The 24,496-nt window shown below is 42.8% G+C and overlaps 1 protein-coding gene across 2 annotated transcripts in view; it reads left to right on the plus strand.

The window, feature by feature from the left end:
• Positions 1–334: 334 nt before the first annotated feature.
• Positions 335–24,496, plus strand: part of TTC33 (tetratricopeptide repeat domain 33) — a 125,650-nt gene continuing 101,488 nt past the window's right edge. The window contains exons 1-2 of one of the 2 annotated variants that reach the window (XM_033932330.1): positions 335–492; positions 11,148–11,369. In XM_033932330.1, the coding sequence (XP_033788221.1) occupies positions 11,149–11,369 (221 nt within the window). In that variant the 5' untranslated portion in view covers positions 335–492; position 11,148. Of the gene's footprint in view, positions 535–11,147; positions 11,370–24,496 lie in introns of both variants that reach the window. The other variant, XM_033932339.1, reaches the window with a different exon arrangement.

Raw genomic sequence — 24,496 nt, forward strand, 5'->3', positions numbered from 1 at the left:
CTCACTTTTCACTTTGCTGAAAGTGCCGACCCCCATCGTCTCTAGGATGTAATGCAGGACTTCACCCAGAACACGATCTTTCACCGGGAAGTGTGGAGTCTGCGCATTGCGAGTCCTCCGAAGAAAGATCGTTGCGCTACTCGTCCTCATAACCCCCCTCCCAGCACAGATAAAGCGCAGTGTGGATTCGGCGGAGCCAAGTCTATTCACGTTAATATTCGAGCATGCAAGAAGCGCCAAGCGGCTACACCTAGCAAAGAACAGCACGTCTCGGGCTCCGTTTACACGTCCAAGATTGCAAACATTAACCTCTTCTCCCGCAAGAAAAAAAAAAGCGGCGTTGAAGAGAGAAAGTAGGCGCATGTGTAGATCGTCACCTTTTTTTTTTTGTTTCCTCTTCCGTTGACCTGTGACCTGAGGGCGGAGCTATCTGTGGAGACTGAGAGAAGAGATGGGTTGGTGAGAAATGAGGGAAGAGAAGTACTAATACAGGTGGGAGATAATTGAAAGTAAACCAACTTCACCAGAATTTCGGTAATGTCTTTGTTATTGTTCTATCCGGAAACCTGCATTTTTATTTTTTTTTGCATAATTGGAATGCTAATAAAGTTTCTTGAAACTGACCGTAAGATGGAGAAAATAGAGCATTGTTTAGAGAAGAGAGGAACACTAAAGGTGAATTATCAGGGTGATAGAGAAAGACGTAGCATAATTTCGGGACTAGTAAAAGTGAGAGGCCTTAATTTCTCCGTTTTCTCCCTATTTGATCTCCTGATGCCATTTGAATCGAAGGTATTAAACTATTATCGTGCAGCCTTATATATGAAAAGGTAGTAGTCAGGTTTTAGATCAAGAATAGGCAACTTTTATTTTCAAGTGTCACCAGCATGTCAGATTTTCAAGATACACTTGCATATAATAGAATCAATCCCCTGAAATACCATACCCATACCATACATTTTTGTTCTACACCACAAGTTTTGATTAAGATTCAGTGCGGTTTACAATAAATAATAATAAAAATAATAATTTTATTCTTATATACCGCCATGCCCATCGATTTAAGATAAGAGTTCATGAACAATGATGAAAAGCTTCATGAGATAGAGTAGAAGGGTTCATTTTACTAGTTATGGATCATCTGGAAACTTACAGTTCTAGATCAATACGTGTATCTGTCAGAGGACTTGTTTAGCTGGAGTAAACATTTTAGTTTCTCCTATACTACTTTGAATTGATTTGAAGTTTGGGGGTTGTGAGAGAGGTATGTCTTTAGACCATAACGGGACTGATAAGCTTCATGGAGGCTAAGGAAAAGTCTTTCTGGAAAAGGGTGTTTAAGCAGAACTTTCTAGCAAACTGTATAGGTTTGTGAGCACTGAAGATCATATTTGCTGTTTTGAATGGTTTGCCAGGGTTCTAAGTTGGCAGTGGAGAGGTTGGGAAAAGATATTTGTGTAAGACCCCAGTGGCACAATCGGGGTGTGATAATTATATAGTAATCAAGTTAAGATTTTGCAATTGAGTGAAGCTTTAAAGGAAAAAGATCAAATTTGACTGCAGGATAGCAGGTCTGATGAACAATAGCAGTAATGATGGGAAAGATAAGTGGGTCGAAAATTGGTTAGATAAGGAGATCAGACTTTGATATTTCAAGTATTATCGTAATTTATGTAATAGGCACTTAATACACAAAACTGGAGCACGTTCTCAGTGATGTCACTGATGATGAAGGGGGTGTTTTTTTAATTACTTTGGCATCTCAGAGCACCATTATGGAAGTGGTAAAATTGGCATGAGCCGCTACGTTAACAAGTGGTATTTTTTTTTTTTGGGGGGGGGGGTTGCATTGTTTAATGTTTTTCATCACAAGTGTGTATCAAGCAAATATTTCCTGTGCAATATGCCAGTTTTCTTAAACTTATCAATAGAATAAAGAAAAGGTCTAAACAAATCTCCTACAATATACAATAAACTCATAGATCAGGGGCAGAATTACCAACTAAGCACAGTATTTCATATAGCAGACTCTCATGAGAAAATTAAAGCAGTCAGGGCATCATAGAAATCAATAAATCAGTTATTTCAGATCTCTCCATCCTGGGATCAAGACTCTAATCTCTCCAAGACCATATAACTACTTGAACTTAAACACCACTGTTTCTACAATTCTATGATCATCAACTTCATTGCACAGTCCTATGTGATCCTATTAAATCATTCAAAAATGGCAACACTTATATTGATAGTGTCAACTAGACTCCAGCTCTGGCTTAACCTTATGTCATGTTGGTTCAGGTTTATGGATCGAATTGGTGGAGGCGTAACATATGTTAAGGAGCGCCTTGAATCGAGCGGACTCAAAATTCTGCAGCAGTGGAAATACACCTTGGAATCCCTATGTAATGTAATGTAATTTATTTCTTATATACCGCTATATCCTTTAGGTTCTAAGCGGTTTGAAGAAAATATACATTAAGATTATAAATGAGAAGTAAGAAGGTACTTAAAAAATTCCCTTACTGTCCCGAAGGCTCACAATCTAACTAAAGTACCTGGAAATTAATAAAGAAGAGAAAATAAAGATGGTTGAAAAAAGAAAAATTCTATGTGAACTTATAAGATGGAAATTAAACTGACAGTGAAGAACTGTATGAAAAATACATATGGAATGCAGTTAGAGAGGGTAGGTTACAATCTATGGGTAGAAATTCCATGTGTAAGGGGGAAAAGGATAGTGATAGGAGTGTACTACCGTCCAACTGACCAGGATGGACAGACAGATGCTGAAAGATTATCAGAAATTAGGGGGCTCACAAACTGTGTAATACAGTAATAATGGGTGATTTCAACTACCCCGATATTAACTGGGCAAATGTATCATCAGGGCATGCTGAGGAGATAAAATTCCTTGATGAAATTGAGGACTGCTTTATGAAGCAGCTGGTTCAGGAACCAACAAGAGGTGAAGTAATTCTAGATCATTTTTCCGCAACTGCTCCGTGTACTACTTTTTCACACTGCTGTTAAATGGCAAGTCTGCTCAGCCCAAGCCGATGATGACCAGCCAGCATTTCGCTAAGCTGCGTCAGGGCATCCAAGGTTCGGCACATAAACTCCGTGCTCACATAACACTTTCAGCATCTAAGAGACAAACTTGTTTTTTTGGTTTTTTTTTTGTTACATAGAACTTTTTGGAACCCAGTTTGTTTGCAGAAGTTAGATAGTGCCAAATCTAATAGATGCTGGCACTATCATCTTGAAATAGGGACACTGGATCATCTGTTGTTTTATTATCCCTTGATACTCAACTTTTGGAGATCAATATAGGGACAAATCAATTTGATTTTGGAATCTGCAATTCCGCTGTCTTATGAGATGGTTTGTGGTACTTTGTTGTCACCAAACCTCCTTTGGACAAATATAAAAGTAGATTATTTGCCGTCATGACTGGGATAGCCATGCAACTGGTTACGAAAAACTGGGATCGGCTCAATTTCTCATTTTGGTGGGAGTTTTTATGTTCATGCTACAAATATGAGAAAATGAATTCAGAAATTTTAGGTAATAATAAATTATTTAAGTTAACTTGGAGTCCATTGACAAATTTTGTTAAAGTTGATTAATTGGAATATTCTCCTGATTTTTTTTTTTTTTTTAAATTTTTATTTGGGTTACACATCCAGGAAGGGTGGGTGGGCGGAGGGGTATTATATTTTGATGTCATCATTGATCAATATGATTTCACTGAAATAATGCAGTTTGTTTTTGTTCTTATATTGGGGTGGGAAGGGGGAAAATATTTATGAGGTATTTTTATGATGGATGAAAATGCAATTTTGGAATTAATTATATGTATTTGTATATTTTAATGCATTGTTTTTGAATGAAAAATGAATAAAGATTTAAAGAAAAAAAACATATTTTATCAATGATCTAGAGATAGGAATAACCAGTGAGATAATTAAATTTGCTGATGTGACAAAGTTTTTTTTTTTTTTTTTTAAGTTGTTAAATCACAAGAGGATTGTGAAAAATTGCAAGAGGGCCTTGTGAGACTTGAAGACTGGGTGTCAAAATGGCAGATGCCATTTAATGCGAGAAAGTGCAAAGTGATGCATGTAGGAAAGAGGAACCCAAACTAAAGCTATGTGATGCTGGCTTCTGTGTTAAGTCACTACCCAGAAAAAGGATCTAGGTTATTGTTGAGGTTACATTGAAACCCTCAGCTCAATCTGCGGTGGCTGCTAAGAAAACAAATAGAATGTTAGGAATTATCAGGAAAGGAATGGAAAACAAAGATGAAAATGTTATAATGCCCTTGTATCGCTCTATGGTACAACTATACCTTGAATACTGTGTGTAGTTCTGGTCATCATATCTCAAAAAAGATCTAGCAGAATTAGAAAAGGTACAGAGAAGGGCGACGAAATGAGGAGAGACTATAGCGGCTAGGGCTTTTCAGCTTGGAGAAGAGACAGCTCAGGGGTGATATGATAAGAGGTCTATAAAATAATGAGTGGAGTGGAAAGGGTAGATGCGAATCGCTTGTTCACTCTCCAAAAATATTAGGACTAGGGGACATGTGATGAAGCTACTAAGTAGTAGATTTAAAACAAACTGTAGAAAATATTTCTTCAAACAACGTGTAATTAAACTCTAGAATTCATTGTCGGAGAATGTGTTGAAATCAGTTAGCTTAGCAGGGTTTAAAAAAGGTATGGGTAATTTCCTAAAAGAGAAGTCTATAAGTCATTATTTAGAAGGCTTGGGGAAATCAACAGCTTATTCCTAGGATAAGCAGCAAAGAATATGTTTTGCTACTTAGGATCTAGCTAGGTACTTGGGTCCTGGGTTGGCTACTGTTGGAAACAGGATACTGGGCTTAATGGACCTTCGGTCTGTCCAAGTATGGCAATTCTTATGTTCTTATGTTAAGTTGAAGATCATAGAATTGTAGCAACAGTGGTGTTGTAGTTCATGTAGTTAGATGATGTTAGAACCTTGATCCCAGGATGGGGATCTGAAATAACTGTGGGTATCATATGATCTGATTTATTGATTTCTATGATGTCCTCACCTTTTTAATTTTCTCATGGGAGTTCAATATATGAAATACTGTGCTTAGTTGTTAATTCTGCCCCTAATTTATATGAGTTTTCTTAAACTTGTCACATTGATTATTTTAGGCACAGCATTGTTGATCTGAGAATCCCCTGAAGAAGCCATTGGTGAAATGGGTTACATATATATAGTAGAAACCAAAAAGAACACTGTGGAGTGACGATATTCCTGAAATGGACCTTATTATGTCAAAGTTCCAAAAGTACTATAAAACAATCCATATAAAAATAAAATGACCCACATAAAAAACCTAAAGGACCTAGTCTGCTGAAAGCGTAGGACCCAACACGGTCTGTGATTCGACAAGATAGTCGTCTTCGGGGTCCCTGAAAAAGTCCTATGGTGGTAAACGCATGGAAAAATTGATATGTGGAGACTCGTGAGAAAATAGCTTTGATTCCAGCAGCGTTTTTCTCAGGAGTCTCCACATATCAGTTTTTCCATGTGTTTACCCCCGTAGGACTTTTCAGGGACCCCTGAAGAAGACTATTTTGTCGAAATGCGGACCGTGTTGGGTCCTACGCTTTCAGTGGACTAGGTCCTTTAGGTTTTTTATGTGGATCATTTTATTTCTATGTGGATTGCTTTATTGTACTTTTGGAACTTTGACATAATAAAATCCATTTCAGGAATATCGTCACTCCACAGAGTTCTTTTTGGTTTCTTCTGGACTTTTTTTCTCTATGGATATCTTGGGGTCAATTTTCTTTGGTTTTGTCTTGTTTACATATATATAGTAACACAGCAGATAAAGACCTGAACCGTCCATCCAGTCTGCTCATTAGTTACCGAATATACTCAAATATAAGTCGATCCGAATATAAGTCGAGAACCCCATTTCCCCCCCCCAAAAAGGAGGAAAAATGGTTGATTCAAATATAACATGGGGACTTAATATTCAAGTGCCATGCCCTGCCAGGATTTGCGCCCTGAGTCCCCTCCCTCATGCCCTCCCCTGCCAAGTTCTGTACCCAGCCTCCCTTACTCCCTGCCCTACCAGGCTCTGTACCCAGCCCCCTCACTCCCTGCCATGCTCTGCACCCAATCCCCTCACTCCCTGCCAGGCTCTGTACCCAGCCCCCTCACTCCTTGCCAAGTTCTGTCCCAGCCTCCCTTACTCCCTGCCCTACCAGGCTCTGTACCAAGCCCCCTCACTCCCTGCCAAGCTCTGCACCCAGACCTCTTCCCTCCCTGCCCTATTAGGCTCTGTACCCAGCCCCCCTTCCTGCCAGGCTATGCACCCAGCCCTCTTCCCTCTCTGCCCTACCAGGCTCTGTACCCAGCCCCCCTCCTTACCAGACTGCATCCAGCCCCCCTCCCTTCCAGGCTCTGCACCCAGCCCTCTTCCCTTCATTACCAGGCTCTGTACCCAGCCCCCTCACTACCTGATAGGCTCTGTACCCAGCCCTCTTCCCTCCCTTCCCTACCAGGCTCTGTACCCATTCCCCCCCTCACTCCTTGCCAGGCTCTGTACCCAGCCCCAGCTCCCTTCCAGGCTCTTCACCAAGCCCTCTTTCCGCCTGCCCTACCAGGCTCTGTCCCCAGCCCCCTCACTCCTTGCCAGGCTCTGTACCCAGCCCCTCTCACTCCTTGCTAGGCTCTGTACCCAGCCCCTCTCACTCCTTGCCAGGCTCTGTACCCAGCCTCTTCCCTCTCTGCCCTACCAGGCTCTGTACCCAGCCCCCCTCCTTACCAGACTGCATCCAGCCCTCCTCCCTTCCAGGCTCTGCACCCAGCCCTCTTCCCTTCATTACCAGGCTCTGTACCCAGCCCTCCCTCACTCCCTGATAGGCTCTGTACCCATTCCCCCCCTCACTCCTTGCCAGGCTCTGTACCCAGCCCCTGCTCCCTTCCAGGCTCTTCACCAAGCCCTCTTTCAGCCTGCCCTACCAGACTCTATACCCAGTCCCCTCACTCCTTGCCAGGCTCTGTACCCAGCCCCTCTCGCTCCTTGCCAGGCTCTGTACCCAGCCCTCTTCCCTCCCTGCCCTACCAGGCTCTGTACCCAGCCCCCTTCACTCCCTGCCAGGCTGTGCACCCTGTCTCACCTTCCTACCCTGTACCACCTCTGGTGGTCTAGTGTTAGGCCGGGACAGGAGGGATGCCTCCTGTCTCCCGTCCCGGTCGACTAACATTTTTTTTTTTTTTAAACACTCTCCCCTCCCCTCCGTGCTTACCTTTTGCGCTGTTTTTAATCCCTGGTGGTCCAGCAGTGTATGAGGCAGGAGCGATCTTTCCACGCCCTGCCCAATGCTGAGCTGCTCCGTCCCTGGTTCCCATTTCGCAGCCAGCAGCACACCCAACAGGGCCAAGCTTTTCGTGCTTTCTGCTCGGCCTCACTGGACGAGAACTGGCGGCGAGAGTGGTGCGGGGCTGAGCAGGAAGCATGAAAAGCTCGGCCCTGTCATGTGTGCCACTGGCCGCAAAATGGGAACCAGGGATGGAGAGGTTCAGCACGGGGTAGGGCAGGAAAGATTGCTCCTGCCCTATACACTGCTTGACTACCAGGAATTAAAAATAGTGTAAAAGGTAAGCGTGTTAAAAAAATTGTTAGTCGGCTGGGATGGGAGACAGGAGGGATCCCTCTTGTCCCGGCCTACCAAGTCATACGGCAAGCCGGTTGAGGCCTGCAGTGTCCGGTTGGGGGGTCAGGTCTTCATTGTATGATGACCCGAATATTGGACGAGACCCCCATTATTGGGCCATTTTTTTGGGCCCAGAAATCTCATCCTATATTTTAGTATATACGGTATACCCATTAAAAATACATTGATTAAATTAACTTGTCTCTTCTTTGATATTTGTAAAGTCCACTTGATATTGTCCTATGTTCCAAATGCTGAAGTTGCCATACAAGCTCACTCCAGCCTATCCAACCATCCTGTTTGCAGGATATCTACCATAAAGTCTGGCCAGTAACATCCTCATGTTCCATGTTAGTGGAGTTCTCATTGATGCCCTGCCCAGCTCATCCTATACCAAACCACCACATATGGGACACAGACCGTGCAAGTCTGACCAGTGCCGGCCTTCGTTCTTCTTTTTTTTTTTTTTTTTTAATTCTTTATTGATTTTTAATCGAAGACAGTGCCATACAAATAAAAGAACAATAATTTTTACATACAATGCACTATTAACTATATAGGTAACATATATATCATTTAAGATTTTCTAGAATTCCTACAATTAATAATAGCATAACATATTATATAATATAAATTAAAATAAAATAAGTTACCCAAATGTCAATATTTAAACCCCACCCTCCAACCCCCCAACCCCCCTAGAAGTGTAAAGGTAATTTAACAGAAGGAAAGAAAAGATAAATAAACATTATTATTTTAGTTACACAAAATTAGCCAATGGGCTCCAAACTTTATTAAATAGACTACTAAAACCCCTACGTTCCGCATTAATTCTTTCATATCTGTACATTGTACACAAATTCACCCACCAAAAAGTGTAACTTATTCTGTCATGGTTTTTCCAATTACTCGTAATCAGTTGAAAGCTATGCTAGTCATGATCATAAAAAGACGGTTCTTATATTTATCTAAGTTAGGTTGCACAAGTAGTATTGTTCCACATATAATAGCTTCATATGATAATGGAATATTTGAATCCAGAACCATATTTATTTGTCCCCAGATTGACTTCCAAAATATAAATATAAAAGGACAAAAATATAACAGATGGTCCAGAGTCCCTATATCAGTATGACAATGCCAGCATCTATTAGACTTAGAACTATCTATTTTATTTAATCGAACTGGGGTCCAAAAGATGTTGACATTGTACATTTCAGTCTCCAAGTCCAAATTCGTGGCCAACGAGACACAGAAATATACTGTTTTATCTTGAAGCTCCAGATGTCTCTAAGACTGTTTTTTGGTTTTTTTGTTTAAAAATCCAGAAATCAATTTGTACAACTAGGCAGCCTGATGTCCTACTAGATCTGATTGGTAGCAAAGGATCCGCAAGCTAAAATAAGTTTTTAAATTTTTCCATTCAGGGAACCCACTCTGAATAGCCTGCTTCAACTGCAACCACTTATATTGTTGAGATTTTAAAATTCCAAATGATTGTTGCAGTTGTGAATAATCCAGCAGATTTACATTAGACATAACATCATCTAATGTCCGAATACCTGCCTGTATCCAATTCTTCCAAGCGATCCCAGCACCGCCAATTTGAATCTTGGAATTAACCATAAGGACTGCAACATAGATTTCATTATGGGAATATCTGTTAATTTATCAATAAATTTAATTGTTTTCCATGTGTCCAATAAAATCACATTGTCCTTAGCATAACTAGGTATTTTGATATATATATATATATGTATATATATATATATATACATGCCGGCCTTAGTTCTTTAATTTACATCCTTTGTTTTCTAATTAGAAATTCTCTATGTTTATCCATGATTTTTTGAATTCCATCACTGTTTTCCTCTCCACCATTTCCCTCGGGAGGGCATTCCAGGCATCTACCACCCTCTTCGTGAAAAAGAATTTCCTAACATTGTTCCTGAGTCTTCCTCCCTGCAACCTCAAATTATACCCTCTAGTTTTACCATTTTCTCTTCTCTGGAAAAGATTTGGTTCTATATTAATACTTTTCAAGTATTTAAACGTGTATCTTCTCTGTCCATCCTCTCCTCCAGAGTATACATATTTAGGTCTTTCAGTCTCTTCTCACACTTCTTTTGATTCAACCCCTATACCATTTTCGCCAACTTCCTTTGGACCGCTTCAAGTCTTTCTATATCCTTCACCAGATGCGGCCTCCAAAACTGAACATACTCGTAATACTCCGTGTGGCCTCACCAATAACTAAACTAAACTAAACCTTAAGTTTATATACCGCATCATCTCCACGGATGTTATGGAGCTCGGCACGGTTCACAAGAACTTAAAATATAGGAAGAGAAGGAAAAAAAAAGGTTTACATGAACTTATATATAGAAGAGAAGAGTAAGGGGGGATAGAATTACATTCTAGTGAAAAGCCAGGTTTTCAATTGCTTGCGGAATAATTGGAGGGAGCCCAGATTCCGCAGCGGGGTAGTAAGGTCGTTCCAAAGACCTGTGATTCTGAAGAGAAGGGATTTTCCCAGTTTGCCTGCATATATATATATATATATAGGGGCATCAACACCTCTAGTTATTCCTCTTTCTATACAGCCTAGCATCCTTCTGGCTACAGCCACCTTATCACACTGTTCAGATGCCTTTAGATTCTCAGACACAATCACCCCAAGGTCCCTTTCTCCGTCAGTGCATATCAGCCTCTCACATCCCAGCATATAAGGTTCCCTCGAATTTCTATCCTCCAAATGCATCACTCTGCACTTCGCATTGAATTTTAGTTGCCAGACGTTAGACCATTCTTCTAACTTTTGCAGATCCTTTTTCATGTTTTCCACTCACTCCGGGGTGTCCACTCTGTTACAAATCTTGGTATCATCCGCAAAAAGGTTAACCTTACCTTCTAACCCTTCAGCAATGTCGCTCACAAACATATTGAATAGAATCGGTCCCAGCACCAATTCCTGTTGAGATATTCTGTACAGAAGATAAGTGCTTCACTTCATATTTTTTAATTTTTTTGAATGTTCATTTTTGGCTTTGGAATGCCTACTTGTATTTTTTACATTTTGCTTGAATGTGAAGTGGGTTGTTTTGTTTTTGTTTTTTTTAAACCGATGATTATGGTCAACCTGCATTGAATCCATTTCTGTTTATAGATACTGCTAGGGTATCAGAGGTTTTTCCATCACGTTTTTTGAAAGGCATTTTGAGAGGTGCATATGATTAATGTGAATCAAATGTGACTATTTTCTCCATGCTTTGATTGTGAGTTTGCACCACTGATTAAATGGAATATACTTCTTCTGTTTGTCAGTCTAGCCCTTATTTTAACAGAAGTCACAGATCACAAAATCTTGTAACTTTTCCTTATCATTATGTCCAGAAGTATCTAATTGTTTTTATAAATCATTTCCCACTGGTTTCTCAGTATGGCGTCGTTTGGTTGGAAGAGGAAGGCCGGTGAGAAGGTATCAAAGTCTGTTTCTCAGCAGTTTGAAGCTGATGCTGCAGATGACCAGGGTTTGATTGATACTGAGGAAGGTGATCGGCTCCATGCAATTAAACGGAAAAAGGAAATCGCTCCAGAAGACAACAATGTAAAAAGTAAACGGCTGAAAGATGAAGGAATGTGCTTGGCAGAAAATGGAAGGTACAATTTTTTATATAATTTTCTTTTCCCTGTGGAACTATAGAACGTTTGATATATTTTCAAAAATGAATTTTATGTGTTTGAACACTTAACAAAAAATTTACTAAATGTAGTGAAAACCTGTCGTAACATGGAGATGCCACTCGTAGTTCAGTCCACTATAATTGTGTCTTTTTTTTTTCTTTTAAAAACTGTGCCCAGTTTCTAAATGTATGTCAGGAATCTTTCTTTAGCTCTTAGGAATATTGATGATAACAGTCTATGGAGGAAAAACTATAAAATGTGAGACTCATATACTGGATGAAGTACAGTACTGGTGTTCTTCTGCCCATTCTCAAGCTAGGCATGTAGATAGCTGGGTGGCTGGTGGACATGATGATCGCCTGGTCACTTGCTTGCCTGGTGAGAAGGTGGTGGACCTCACGCATCACTTAGATAGGATTTTAGATAGTGCTGGGAAAGAGCCAACTGTCTTGGTACATGTAGGTACCAATGACATAGGAAAATGTGGGAGTGAGGTTCTAGAAGCCAATTTTAGGCTCTTAGGTAGAAAGCTGAAATCCAGAACCTCCAGGGTAGCATTTTCAGACATGCTCCCAGTTACACATGCAGGACCCAAGAGGCAGGCAGAGCTATGAAATTTCAATGCGTGGTTGAGACGATGGTGCAGGATTGAGGGATTTAGGTTTGTTAGGATCTGGGCAACCTTCTGGGAAGGGGGGGAGAGCTTGTTCCGAAAGAATGGACTCCACCTTAACCAGGATGGAACCAGACTACTTGCACTAATGTTTAAAAAGGAGATAGATCAGCTTTTAAACTAAGAGGTGGGAGAAAGCTGACAGTTACCCAGGAGTAGATGGTTTGGTGTGAGATATCCTTGAAGGGATACTATTGACACAATATATTTAAGGAGTCCCAGTAGAGAGGTTTCAGTAATGGTGAAAGAAAGCCAGGAGGGTTTAAGAAGAAGGCAGAATAAAAGACTCAGCAGCCTGTAGTTACAAAGAAAAAACAAAATTTGAAGTGTCTGTATACAAATGCTAGAAGCCTAAACAATAAAATAGGAGAGTTAGAATATATAGCACTGAATAATGAAGTAGACCTGGTGGAAGGAGGACAATCTGTGGGACACAGCATATAACCTTGGTATAAATTATATCACATGGATAGAGTGGATCAAACTGGAGGAGGGGTTGTGCTATATGTTAAAGAGGGAATTGAATCAAATAAAATAAAATAAACATTCTGCATGATATAGATAGCAGTGTGGAATCTATATGGATAGAAATTCCATATGTAAAGAGAAGGAATATAAAGGTAGGGTTATACTTCTGTCCCCCAGGACAAAATGAGAAGACAGATGAAGAAATGTTTTCAAAGGTTAGGAAAGCTGGAGAATTGGGCAACGGTATAATAATGGGTGATTTCAATTAGCTATAGCAAAGAAAAGAGTATGTCAAATCAATTAATGCCACATCATCATACTCTATAAACACTACCTAAGGAAACCCCCCTGAATTCAGTGTATGGCAAAGAAGGGCACAAACCCGTTCCAAAAATGATAACAACCACAATGAAGAAGCCCCCCAAAAAGAAAAAGAAGTGGACAAAAAAACCTCAGTTTGGCTTCATTGGTTCAAAAAAAACTCCACTTTTTCACAGTCTCTGTCTCATAAGATTGTGTCATCAGTAGTCCTCTAGGCTCATAGAGTAAAAGCCAACACTTGAAATACAGGGAACAAGATGCCAAATCCTCCAAATGTAGGCACAGTTCAGTTCAAAAAGTTCACAAAATAGAAGGCAAAGAGAATGCAGATATTTAATTGCTGGTCATGCTCATACTGTAGCCCCCAATCTCCAGTAATCCTCACACAGGAGCTAAAGTGCCATCCAGAGCAGACAAGTCCACATAAAGGATTCAACAGGGAACTTCCTTGTTTCGCCGAAGCTGCGTCATGGGTCTCTCTTCACCAAAAAACAACTCACCACACCGATTCCAAACAGTAGCTACAAACAACAAAGAACAAAAAAAATGGCACTGGGGATTGGGGGCTACATTATAAGCATGACCAACAGTTAAGTATCTGCATTCTCTTTGCCATCTATTTTGTGAAATTTTTGAACTGAACTATGCCTATATTTGAAGGATTTGTGATCTTGTTCCCTGTATTTCAAGTGTTGGTTTTCACTTTATGTGCCTAGAGGACTATTGATGATACAATCTTATGAGAGTGAGACTGTGAAATGTGAGAAAGTAGAGTATTTTGAACCAATGAAGCCAAACTGAGTTTTTTTTTCTCCACTTCTTTTTCTTTTGGGGGGACTTCTAATTTGTGGTGGTTGTCACTTTTGGAACGGGTTTGTGCCCTTCTTTGCCATACACTTAATTTAGGGGGGGGTCCCTTAGGTAGTGTTTATAGAGTGTGATGGTGTGGCATTGATTTGATTTCAATTACCCCAACATTGCATTTAAAAACAATTACCACCTGAGCACTTCCAGCCATATTCTATAAATGGTGCCCTAATCATGGCTGCCTAAGTTGGGGATGCACGTTGAACTTAAATTTTTTTAATTGGCTTAATCGTCGTGGTAATTGACCATGTCAGATTTCAGCCAATCAAAAAAAAATTTAAGCAATTTAAGAGTTCAGTGCCAAACTCTTAGGAGGTCTAGTGACATCAAGTGGAGGTGCCATCACGTGCTTAGGGATTCCTAATGTTAAAATGTAGGCGTGGTTAAGGGGAGAAAATAGGCAAAGATGACTTAGGCGCCACCAAATTAGGCGAGTGAAAAGCTGGCCTAATGGGGTAGCACCTATATCTAGGATGCTTAGTGATGTCTAAGTCCGCTACGTGTGATTCTATAATGATACGTGTGCTTTTATTGAATGATAGCTGCACTGTGCGGCACCTGCAATGTAGGCACCGCTTGGCACAGTTTATAGAATCTGGCCCTTACTGCCGCCCATTTTGTTGGCGTTAAGGTCTCATGTGGTAATCTTCTACTAGGCACATGGTAATGTAGATGAGCTGATTAGCACAGATGTGCCCACTCTCTGTCCCCAGGGTGCAGGTAGCACATGTCGATTTGGAACTTATTACTGGACGCCTGAGCGCGTCCCATGGTAAGCTCTTGTAAGATGCAGTAAGTGCAGCTTAGTAATAGAACTGCTAAGTGAGGCACAGCTTTTTTGTGGGACATTAAACTATTTAGCTTTTCTAGGGACAGGAAAATTACCTACTGTATTTCTGTGTAATATGTAAGCTACTTAATTGTTTCATAAAAGGTGGTACATCAAGAATCTTATAAACATAAACCTAATGGTCTGTTAACCTAGAAAAACTTGTTGCAAGTTTAAGCTCCATTATTCTAAGTGCGGTGAACTTTGTGCACTGGCCATTCCATTTCTGGTGGCCAGTAGATGGAGCCAAAGATCTTCATAGACAAGCAAGATTTGTAAGAAAGAGAAAGCTGTTACTAGGGCTCATTATTCAGCTGCCAGACGCACTCTTTCATCATATTAACATATTAGCTACATATACAAAAATATTCTTCAGAAGATTAAACTTGTCTATAAACTCCCCTCCCCCAGATTTTATATGGTGTGGAGTAGTGCTGCCCAATTCAGGAAAAAAAAATTTGATTCGATTCAGCCTATTTAATTGTTTTTTTGATTCGATTCGATTTTCCTGCCCAATTGGGTGGGTTGTTTTGTTTTTTTTTTTTTCAAACATCCTGGTGGGTTTATTTTATAGCCTCTTCAGCCCCTTTGCCTTCTCCTAACCACACTGGTGCTGTGGTGTAAACAAAATAAACAAACAAAAAAGACTTTTCCTCTCTCTGTTAAATCCTAGTTCACGTTTACGGTCTAACACCAGCTCTGGCAGGATACACGTTTCAAATCTGACATATTGTAATCACAAAACAGAAAATAAAATTAATTTTTCTACCTTTTATTGTCTGGTCATTATTCAAATTTTGTTGGTCCCAGGCTCTGATTGTCTTCTGATAACTTGCTTGCCAGGGTCTCCTTCTTTCTTCTTTCTCCGTGCTAACCATCCATCTGCTATCTCTTGTCCTCCCCTTCCGTTTCCCTTCCCTCCCAAGGAGGTCTGGCATCTTTCTTTTTTTCTCTCCCTCCATAGATCCACCTTTTCTTAACTACCCTTTCATCCAGCATCTCTCTCTCCAGGTCCACCATCTCTCCCTTTCTTTTCCCAACTACCCTCCTATCCAGTATCTCTATCCCCCCCTCCACACCATCCCTTGTGTCCAACTTCTCTCCCTTTCTGTTCCTTCCCTCCCTAAATCCCATTGTCCATCATCTCTCTCACTCTCCTCTATTTTCAGACCCATTATTTCTTCCCCCCAAAGTCCGCTATATGCACGTCTCTTTGAACACCCCTTCCCTCCCTCCCTCTGTGTACTTATACACCAGGGCCCCCTCCCCTGAAGGTCTGTTTCCCCCTTGAAGGCCTGTCCTCCATGAAGGCCTGCATCCCACCCCTGAAGGCCTGCCTGCCTGTCCCCCCTTAAGGTCCCACCCCCTCACCTCGAAGGACTGCTCAATTCCCCCCTCTTCCCCGGAAGGCCTGCGTGTTACCCCTGGCTTCCCACTTGTGTCCGGCTTCCCCCTGGCCTCCCCGCACTGTTTACTTTTGAGGAGCAGCCTGCAGACAAGATTGCGGTGCTAGCGATCTTTGCACTGCTTTGGAGCTGTTTCCTCTGCCGCGGTCCCGCTCCTCCTCTGACGTTAGAGGCAGGATCACGGCGGAGGAAACAGCTCAGAAGCAATGCAAAGATCTCTAGCATTGCGATCTTGTCTGCAGGCTGCTCCTCAAAGGTAAACGGTGCCGGGAGGCCAGGGGGGAAGTGGGAGGCCTGGGGGGGGGGAAACGGATGCCGGGGGGGAAGCAGACAGCAGCACTTCCCAACTGACCCTCGCCCTCTAAAGAAGGTGCGGCAGCGGCCGGCAAGCAAGAGCAGCACTGCCATTCCTGCTTTTAGGGGGCGAGGGGGGAGGGTCAGCCGAATAGGGAATCGATTTTTTTTTGTTTTGAATCGATTCGAATCGATTCACCCAAAGTGAATCGGTGAACCGATTTGCATTGTGAATCGGGCAGCACTAGTGTAGAGGGTTGGCGGGTTTCGGACGGGAGGGAGAGATGGAAAGATGGGAGGGTCAGCGGGGATCGGCTTCAAGGCGGGGGAAGCGCTGCTGCTGGCGAATCTAGGGACATTCGGGTTAGGTTTCCGAGGACTAGGGCTTATTTTTAGGGTAGGGCTTATATTAAGACCTACTCCGAAAATCATGCTAGGGCTTATTTTCGGGGTAAGTCTTATTTTCATGGAAACACCTAGGAAACCTAGGAAAGGTTTTTGAACAACTGGGGGTTGAATAGAGGATATACGCTGATGATATTCTGTTCCTCTTCCCCCACTGGAAAACATAAACAGGATATTGAGCAAAGACTGAATCATTGCATGAAAAAGGTTGATTTGTGGATGTCCTCTCATGGTTTGCAATTGAATGTTAATAAAACTGAAGTCATGTTTGTGGGACATAATTTGGAGGATTTGCAAGTGGATTTCTTAGATGTGTTGGGGATTCAAGTGAAAATAAAACATGAATTGACAATTTTGAGAGTTTGCTTAAATTCAGCACTTACATTGGGCAAATAGATTTTGAAAACCATCCAAGGGGGGATACGCACAATTACATACCCTTTATAGACTAGAAACGATGTTAACATATTACGATTTTAGAATGGTGGTACAAGGTTTAATCTTGCCAAAATTGGATTATTGTAATTCACTGTACCTTGGATTGACACAAGCAAAAAATAAGGCCTTGCAGTTGGTAATGAATTCGGCTGCTAGGCTGATTACAAATACACCTAGAATGGTGCACATTTACCTGCCTTGAAACAACTTCATTGGCTCCCAATGAGGCAGAGTACAGCATAAAGTCCTCCTCACTATAGTACATCAGGTTCTATATGGCCCCAGCATATTTTAATGCATTTTGGGAGATCTATAAACTTGGAAGGACACTGAGATCAGAGGGGGAGATGAGACTAACAGCTATTAAGGAAATAGGGGTGTGATATGTGACTTCAAAAATGAAAATGTTTTGTATCGCTGGTGTACATCTGTGGAACAATCTATCTGGACATTTGAGATTGTGCACAGAATGTGTTAACTTTAAGAAACTACTAAAGGCGCAACTATTCCTTCATGCTGTGAGCCGCTTATAACCTCCCTGGTATGGCGATATATAAATAAATTATTATTATTCCTTGATACCTATATATAAGATGAAGGAATGATCCCAATGTGGTTTGGGGCATATTCCTACCATTTATATGCAGACAGTGAATGTTGTTTATGTCTATAATAAAAATTGTCTATGTTTGTGGATTTTTATGAATGTTTTGATACTGGAAACCACCTAGATTTAGGCGGTATATAAATGTGTTAAATAAATAAATGTACTGTGTATGTTCTCTTGTAAAATGCCAAGAACTTTGGATTGTGCGATATATAAAAATAAATGTAAAAAACAATAAAATACAGTAAACAGGGTGAATTCTTCAAATAGCTAAGGAAATAATACTATATAAATTACGCTATAAACTTAAACTACAGCTAAGTAAACAGATCAGCCACCCTAACAGTGGTTAATTCTGAGTTGCTCAGTCCTAAGATGAGGCACTTTCTCTTGAATTCAGAAAATCTAGAAGCTGTTTTTACTCTCAAAGTTTATCAAACATAAGGAAATTTCAAAATACAATTTACTTCAAGAGCCAAGGTTCTGGGTTTTAAAGCCAGATATTCCTGGCATCTCTTCTGCGTTGATCTCAGTAAGTGAGGAAATATGTGAATATGAGACCCCCAAAAAATTTTAATTAACGTTGCTGAAGTATACACACAGGCCCTGATTCTACAAAGTGCATCCTGATTTTAGGCAGCTGTAGGCGTCCTACAGCTGTCTAATTAGCCAATCTGGATGCACGTTTTTTAAAAAATGCTCCCCAGGCAGGCCGCCTATATTGAAGGCGCCTCCGGGAGCCTAGGGAGGCCCACAAGATGCCTAAGCTCACCTAAGGGCCTTAGGCGGATCTACGCGTCTCCCTAGTAGAGGAAGAGACGCTTAAAATGTAGGCCAGCAAAATGCTGGTCTACATTGTAAGTAGACGCGGCCGCTATACTTATGGCAGCAAGGGATCTCCCTGTTGCAATAAGTATAGCGGCCGCGGCCGCCTGTCCCATCGCCGGCAGGAGGATGCCCAATCCTCCTGCCGGAACCCCCCTGGAATCCCCCCTCCCCCCAAACTGGTAATCGCCGGCAGGAGGATGCCGGAAAGCCCGACGACCCCCCCTCCCAAACTAACCTCCCTCTCCCAACTAACCTTTAAATGTTGGTCGGCTGGACGGGTCTTGCTGCCGTCCAGCTGACAGGCCCGCCTCGTGGAAATGAGACGGGCCCGCCCCTTCCCGGCCCATCCCCGCTAAATCTAAGGCCTGATTGGCCCAAGCTCTAGAAGCCTGGACCAATCAGGCCTTAGGCATAACGGGCTGCCCATCCCCACTAATCCTAAGGCCCGATTGGTCCAGGTGCCTAGCCTGGGCCAATCAGGCCTTAGGATTAGTGGGGATGGGCGGCCCGCTATGCCTAAGGCCTGATTGGTCCAGGCTTCGAGAGCCTGGGCCAATCAGGCCTTAGATTTAGCGGGGTTGGGCCGGGAAGGGGCGGGCCCGTCTCATTTCCACGAGGTGGGCCTGTCGGCTGGACGGCAGCAAGACCCGTCCAGCCGACCAACATTTAAAGGTTAGTTGGGGGAGGGAGATTAGTTTGGGGGGGTCGTCGGGTCGTTGGGCTTTTCGGCAGGAAGATTGGGCATCCTCCTGCCGGCGATTACCAGTTTGGGGGGAAGGGGGTTTCAGGGGGGTTATGGCAGGAGGATTGGGCATCCTCCTGCCGGCGATTACCAGTTTGGGGGGAGGGGGGGTTCCAGGGGGGTTCCGGCAGGAGGATTGGGCATCCTCCTGCTGGCGATTAGCAGTTTGAGGGGAGGAGGGTTCCAGGGGGGTTCCGGCAGGAGGATTGGGCATCCTCCTGCCGGCGATGGGACAGGCGGCCGTGGCCGCGGCCGCTATACTTATTGCAGCAGGGAGATCCCTTGCTGCCATAAGTATAACGGCCGCGTCTAATTTAACCAGATTCTCTAACCGGCGTCTGTACCATGGACGCCGGTTACAGAATCGGGGTTTAGTGTAGGACCGATTCTGTATAGGACACCTCTCCTGGGCATCCTATACAGAATCAGGGCCACAGTATCTAGTTCCTATCTGGCTATATTGAAAGAGTAACTATGAATATAGTTCTCTGTGCTATAATTTCTAATGATATGTCCAAGAAGTCCATTAAATCCATAGTAGCAATCTCCCCTCCTTGGTCTCCACAAGATTTCCTAAGTGCAGATACATAGTAGGCCCTAACAAAAGGAAGTAGTGCTGCTGATAGAATTTTTAGAACTTCAGGAATTATCTGTAAATCCTATGTATAGCAGAAATTACATTTTTTTAATTTTTAATTTAATTCTTATATACCGCTAATAACCGTGAGGTTTCTAAGCAGTTTACAAAAATGATGCATTAAAAAGATACAATAGATAAAAATAAATAAGATAGGTACTTGGAAATTTCCCTAACTGTCCCAAAGGCTCACAATCTAACTAAAGGAGACCTTGGGAAATTTTAATGGTCTCAAATTGTTCTTCCTCATTTGATTTTCCAAAAATTCAATATTGTAATGCATATATTCCTTGTCCTTCATTAAAGCTACCGTCCTCTCTTGCATAGACCTTTTACCAATGAATTTAGTCTGGAAGTGCATTGTTCTATGGAATAGACCTCATTCTGACCCCTCTTAAGAACATTAGTCACTCATCATTCTCTGTGTTACTGCTTTGGAGAGATTCATTCGCACCTTGAATTGCTTCCAAAGTGGCTCTTTAGGTCACATTGGTTGGCCTTCTCATTTCCCGTGTGCTGGCTTGTAGTATTTCAACAACACTCTCGCAAGGAACATCAATAGGGGTCAAAACTCCATCAAGAAAAGTTGTTCTATCACCTCTTACACCAGGAATGTGGACCCTGTTATATAAACTGCCAACTTTGCTGCCTCAGGGCATGCCCCGCATGCCTTGTGGGTTAGATGCTTTGTAGCTGGGATGGAGCCAGCTAGCAGGGGGGAAGTCTTAATGATTCCTTTCTTTTTCTTCACCATAATGGAAAGCACCACTGGTAAGTTACCCCTGGACATTCGCAGAGCTCAAACTGAATGTATATATTCAACGCCATCTTGACTCCACCATATAACGCATTTCTGTGGTACAGCCAAAGCAGTTCATATATATATATTTTCAACCGCAGCAATTGTTTAAGTTCTGGCTGCTGGATCTTTTATGTGGGTCCTGGCCGATATTCAGCTGGGTCCCTCATAAAACACTTAGGGCTAGATTCACTAAGGATCGTGTCTTAACCAGTTTGCGACCCCAACCCGATTCACTAACCTTACTCCCGATCTGCGTATGCAAATGAGAGGGAACGGCATGCTAATGTAGGAAGGCAGCGATTCACTAACCAAAATCAGGAACACTGACTGGGCTGGCCGATCAAAAAAAAAAAAGCAACTGCTGGGGACCAGTCGCTTACGTCCTTTCCAACTGCCCTGCTCTCTGCCACCCTGCTCTCTGGCCCAACTCTCCTATTCTTGCCGCCCCTCTCTCTGGCCCAAATCTCCTCCTTGCCGCCCCACTCTTTGGCCCGACTCTCCTGCTTTCTGCCTCGCTCTCTGGCTCGACTCTCCTGCTCTTGCCATCCCGCTCTTTGCCCTGACTCTCCTGCTCTTGCCACTCCGCTCTCTGGCCCGACTCTCCTGCTCTTGCCACCCTGCTCTCTGGCCCAACTCTCCTGTTCTTGCCGCCCCGCTCTCTGCTCCGACTCTCCAGCTTTTGCCGCTCGACTCCATGGCTTTAACCAGTACTATAGTGTGTTCTGTTAAGTTCCAGAACACGCCGCAGTGCAGCCCCACTTTAAACCCACGGGTTAAAACCTCGGGCTCGTGAGTCAAAATAAAAATGAAAGTAAAAAAATAAAAAAGCAATGCAAAAGCGCATGGTCAGACCATCTAAAGGCAAAGAAGATGGTCTGCGCATGCGTCAAGATCGCTCTCCAGCGATCCTTGAGGTCAGTTGGGGACGTGACTCCAATCGCCCCCATTTGAATGAGGACATGTCGTGAATCATGCGCCCTTCAACCTCATGGATTGGATCGCTAATGGATCGGATTGGATCCATGAGGTTAGTGAATCTAGCCCTTAATGCGGGCCCATTAGCTGGAACACACACAAAATTTTCTGATCATGTCCCCATTTTCTGATCTGCCCTTCCACTTCCAGAGCAGCATATTGGGATTGGTACTTGTAGTGTTACAACCCCATAAAGTGTACAGGTACTTCAAGCATTTTCCCTATCTGTCCCGGTGGGCTCACAGTCTATCTAATGTACCTGGGGCAGTGGAGGATTAGGTGACTTGCCTAGGATCACAGGGAGCAGTGCATATCACCTCTCTCTCTCTCTCTCTCTCTCTCTCTCTCTCTCTCTCTCTCTCTCTCTCTCTCTCTCTCTCTCTCTCTCTCTCTCTCTCTCTCTGGACCTTCACTATACCACTTTTCTGATCCTTCCTACCCCTCCCCTTGAAGAAAATATCAGGATGCCTTCATAGGTCCTATAGGGCTTACAAGTTCGTTGCTGGTCCTTGAGGAAACTGGCAGAAGTGATGCCTGCTCTTGAAAATGGCTGCTACAACTTCTAGTGGCCTTGAGATACTTTGGTGATAATGTTAGCTAAAGATAGCTACATTTTGGGGATGTAGTTAACTTTTGTAGAGGCTGATGTTCTGAGCTACAAGTCACTTTGTAAAAGTGGATTTTGTGCAGAAAATTTAGTATAATGCCCACAGATAAGTAAAAATACCAGGATTTAAACGTTTTGCACCATTTTCCACACAAAGCCCACTTTTTGAAAATGACTTATATAAGTGTTCTTTGGAATGGTAAACTGCCGCATGTTCTGCTACATTTGAAAGCTTATGTATATTCCCCATTAATGAGCTCCTGTGATGCAAAAGTGTACAAAATAGTTAATTAATAGATAATTTTGCAGATCTGTGTACAACAGAGGATTTTTAACTCCGTTTTCACAGAAGAGATAATTATACCTCACTGGCATAATGGTCTTTACTGGAGTCTTGGGGAGCAACAGTTTATGCACTAATTTTCTACCCAGCCTATTCAACTGGATAGAAAATTTGCAGCTGCCAAAGACTAATATTTGTATTCACTTGTACCCCTCTCATAATCAATCAAGGCCCTCAAATGGTTTACAATTAGAAAAGATAATTTGCACAAGTCATAATATAAAAAAAAAACCCAAAACGAAAAAAAACCCAAGGGTCCTGGTTGGGACTCAAAGATGGCATTTGTATTCTAACATACCGTTGCTTTTGGACTGTTTCCTTATCAGGGCACCTAAATTTAGGTGCTACCATGTTTCTCCGCTGTGTTCCTCTGCCGTGTTGCTGATGATGTCATCAGTGGGCAGAGGAACGGCCCAGGCCACGAAGGAACCTGTTTACATTGCTGCCGACGCTGGTGGTTTGTTATAAGGTACATTTAGTCTCGCGGTTCAGATGAGAGGGAGAGATGGGTCGGTTGGGGAGGGTGAGGAAGGAGCGATGCTGCTGCTGGCAACTAGGGCTTATTTTCAGGGGTAGGGCTTATATTAAGCCCTACCCCGAAAATCATGCTAAGGCTTATTTTTGGGGTAGGTCTTATTTTCGGGGAAACACGGTAGTTGCAGGCACCAATTTATTGACTAGGGAAACTTACATACTTAAATGACGTCACTAATTGGCATTTATGTGTATATATACTAAGTGCTATTATATAGCTTTGATGTGTTAGTCGAATGGCACATATCATAAATGGGCTATACCATTGGGAGGTGCATGGGTATTCTGCTTTTTTATAGAATAGTATCAGATGCATGGATTGTAAAGCACACTTAGTGTCAGATCATGCCTGCCATTAACCTAGCATAAACTGTCACTCCTAAGTTTCAGCATGTCAAAGCTATTTTGTTCTACTATTCTTTAAAGCAGGGGTGCCCAACACGTCGAACGCGATCGACCGGTAGCTCAGGAAGGCAACATGAGTCGATCGTAGAGCCCATCCTGGGCTCCGTGATAGACTCGTGTTGCCGTCCCAATCTACCGGGCCTATCAGCCTTCCTCTCCCCGACGTCAAAGACGCCGACGCCGGGCATTAGGCTGTTTTTGTTATTTCGGGGGGGAGGGGGGGTAGCGTGGCAGTGGCAGCAGCAGCCTGAAAAAGAAATCATCCTGGCCGGGGTCGGTGTCATGCTCCGGAGCTTCTACAGCCTTCCTATCTCCCTCTCCCTTCTACCTGCTTCCGGCCACACCCCCTGCTCCGCGGCTCTCTTCGGCAACTCAGCAGCAGCAATCGACACAAGCTTCTGACGTCAGGGCCTACCCTCTGCGAGTCCCACTTGTTTCAACTTCCTTTTTCCACAAAGGCGGGACTCGTAGAGGGAAGGCCTCGATGTCGGCAGTCTTGATCACCGCTGCTGACGAGTTGCTGAAGAGAGCCGCGGAGCAGGGAGTGTTGCCAGATGCAGGAATCGTGGGTGAGGGAGGGGAAGAGAGAGAGAGAAAGAGAGAGGGGAGGGAAACAAAAGGAAATATTTCATACTGGGCTGGGCCTGAGTGGAGGGAGGGTGGAAAGATTCTGGCTACAGGGTGCAGTAACAAAGAAAAAGGGGGGAAAGCAGAAAATGGAGATAGTGACACAAAGAAGAGAAAGGGTAAGCAGGACCTACTGAATAAGGATAGAGATACAGAGGGGACATGAAGAGGAGGTGAAATAGAGACATAGAAGTAATGCTGAAAAAGTTGGGGGGGAGATAAAGACATTGAAAGGGCAAATGGTGAACATGGGGTAAAGACAAGGACAGAGACAAACGAAGATTCTGAAAAAGTG

The sequence above is a fragment of the Geotrypetes seraphini genome, chromosome 1 (assembly GCF_902459505.1).
Source record: "Geotrypetes seraphini chromosome 1, aGeoSer1.1, whole genome shotgun sequence".
Lineage (NCBI taxonomy): Eukaryota > Metazoa > Chordata > Amphibia > Gymnophiona > Dermophiidae > Geotrypetes > Geotrypetes seraphini.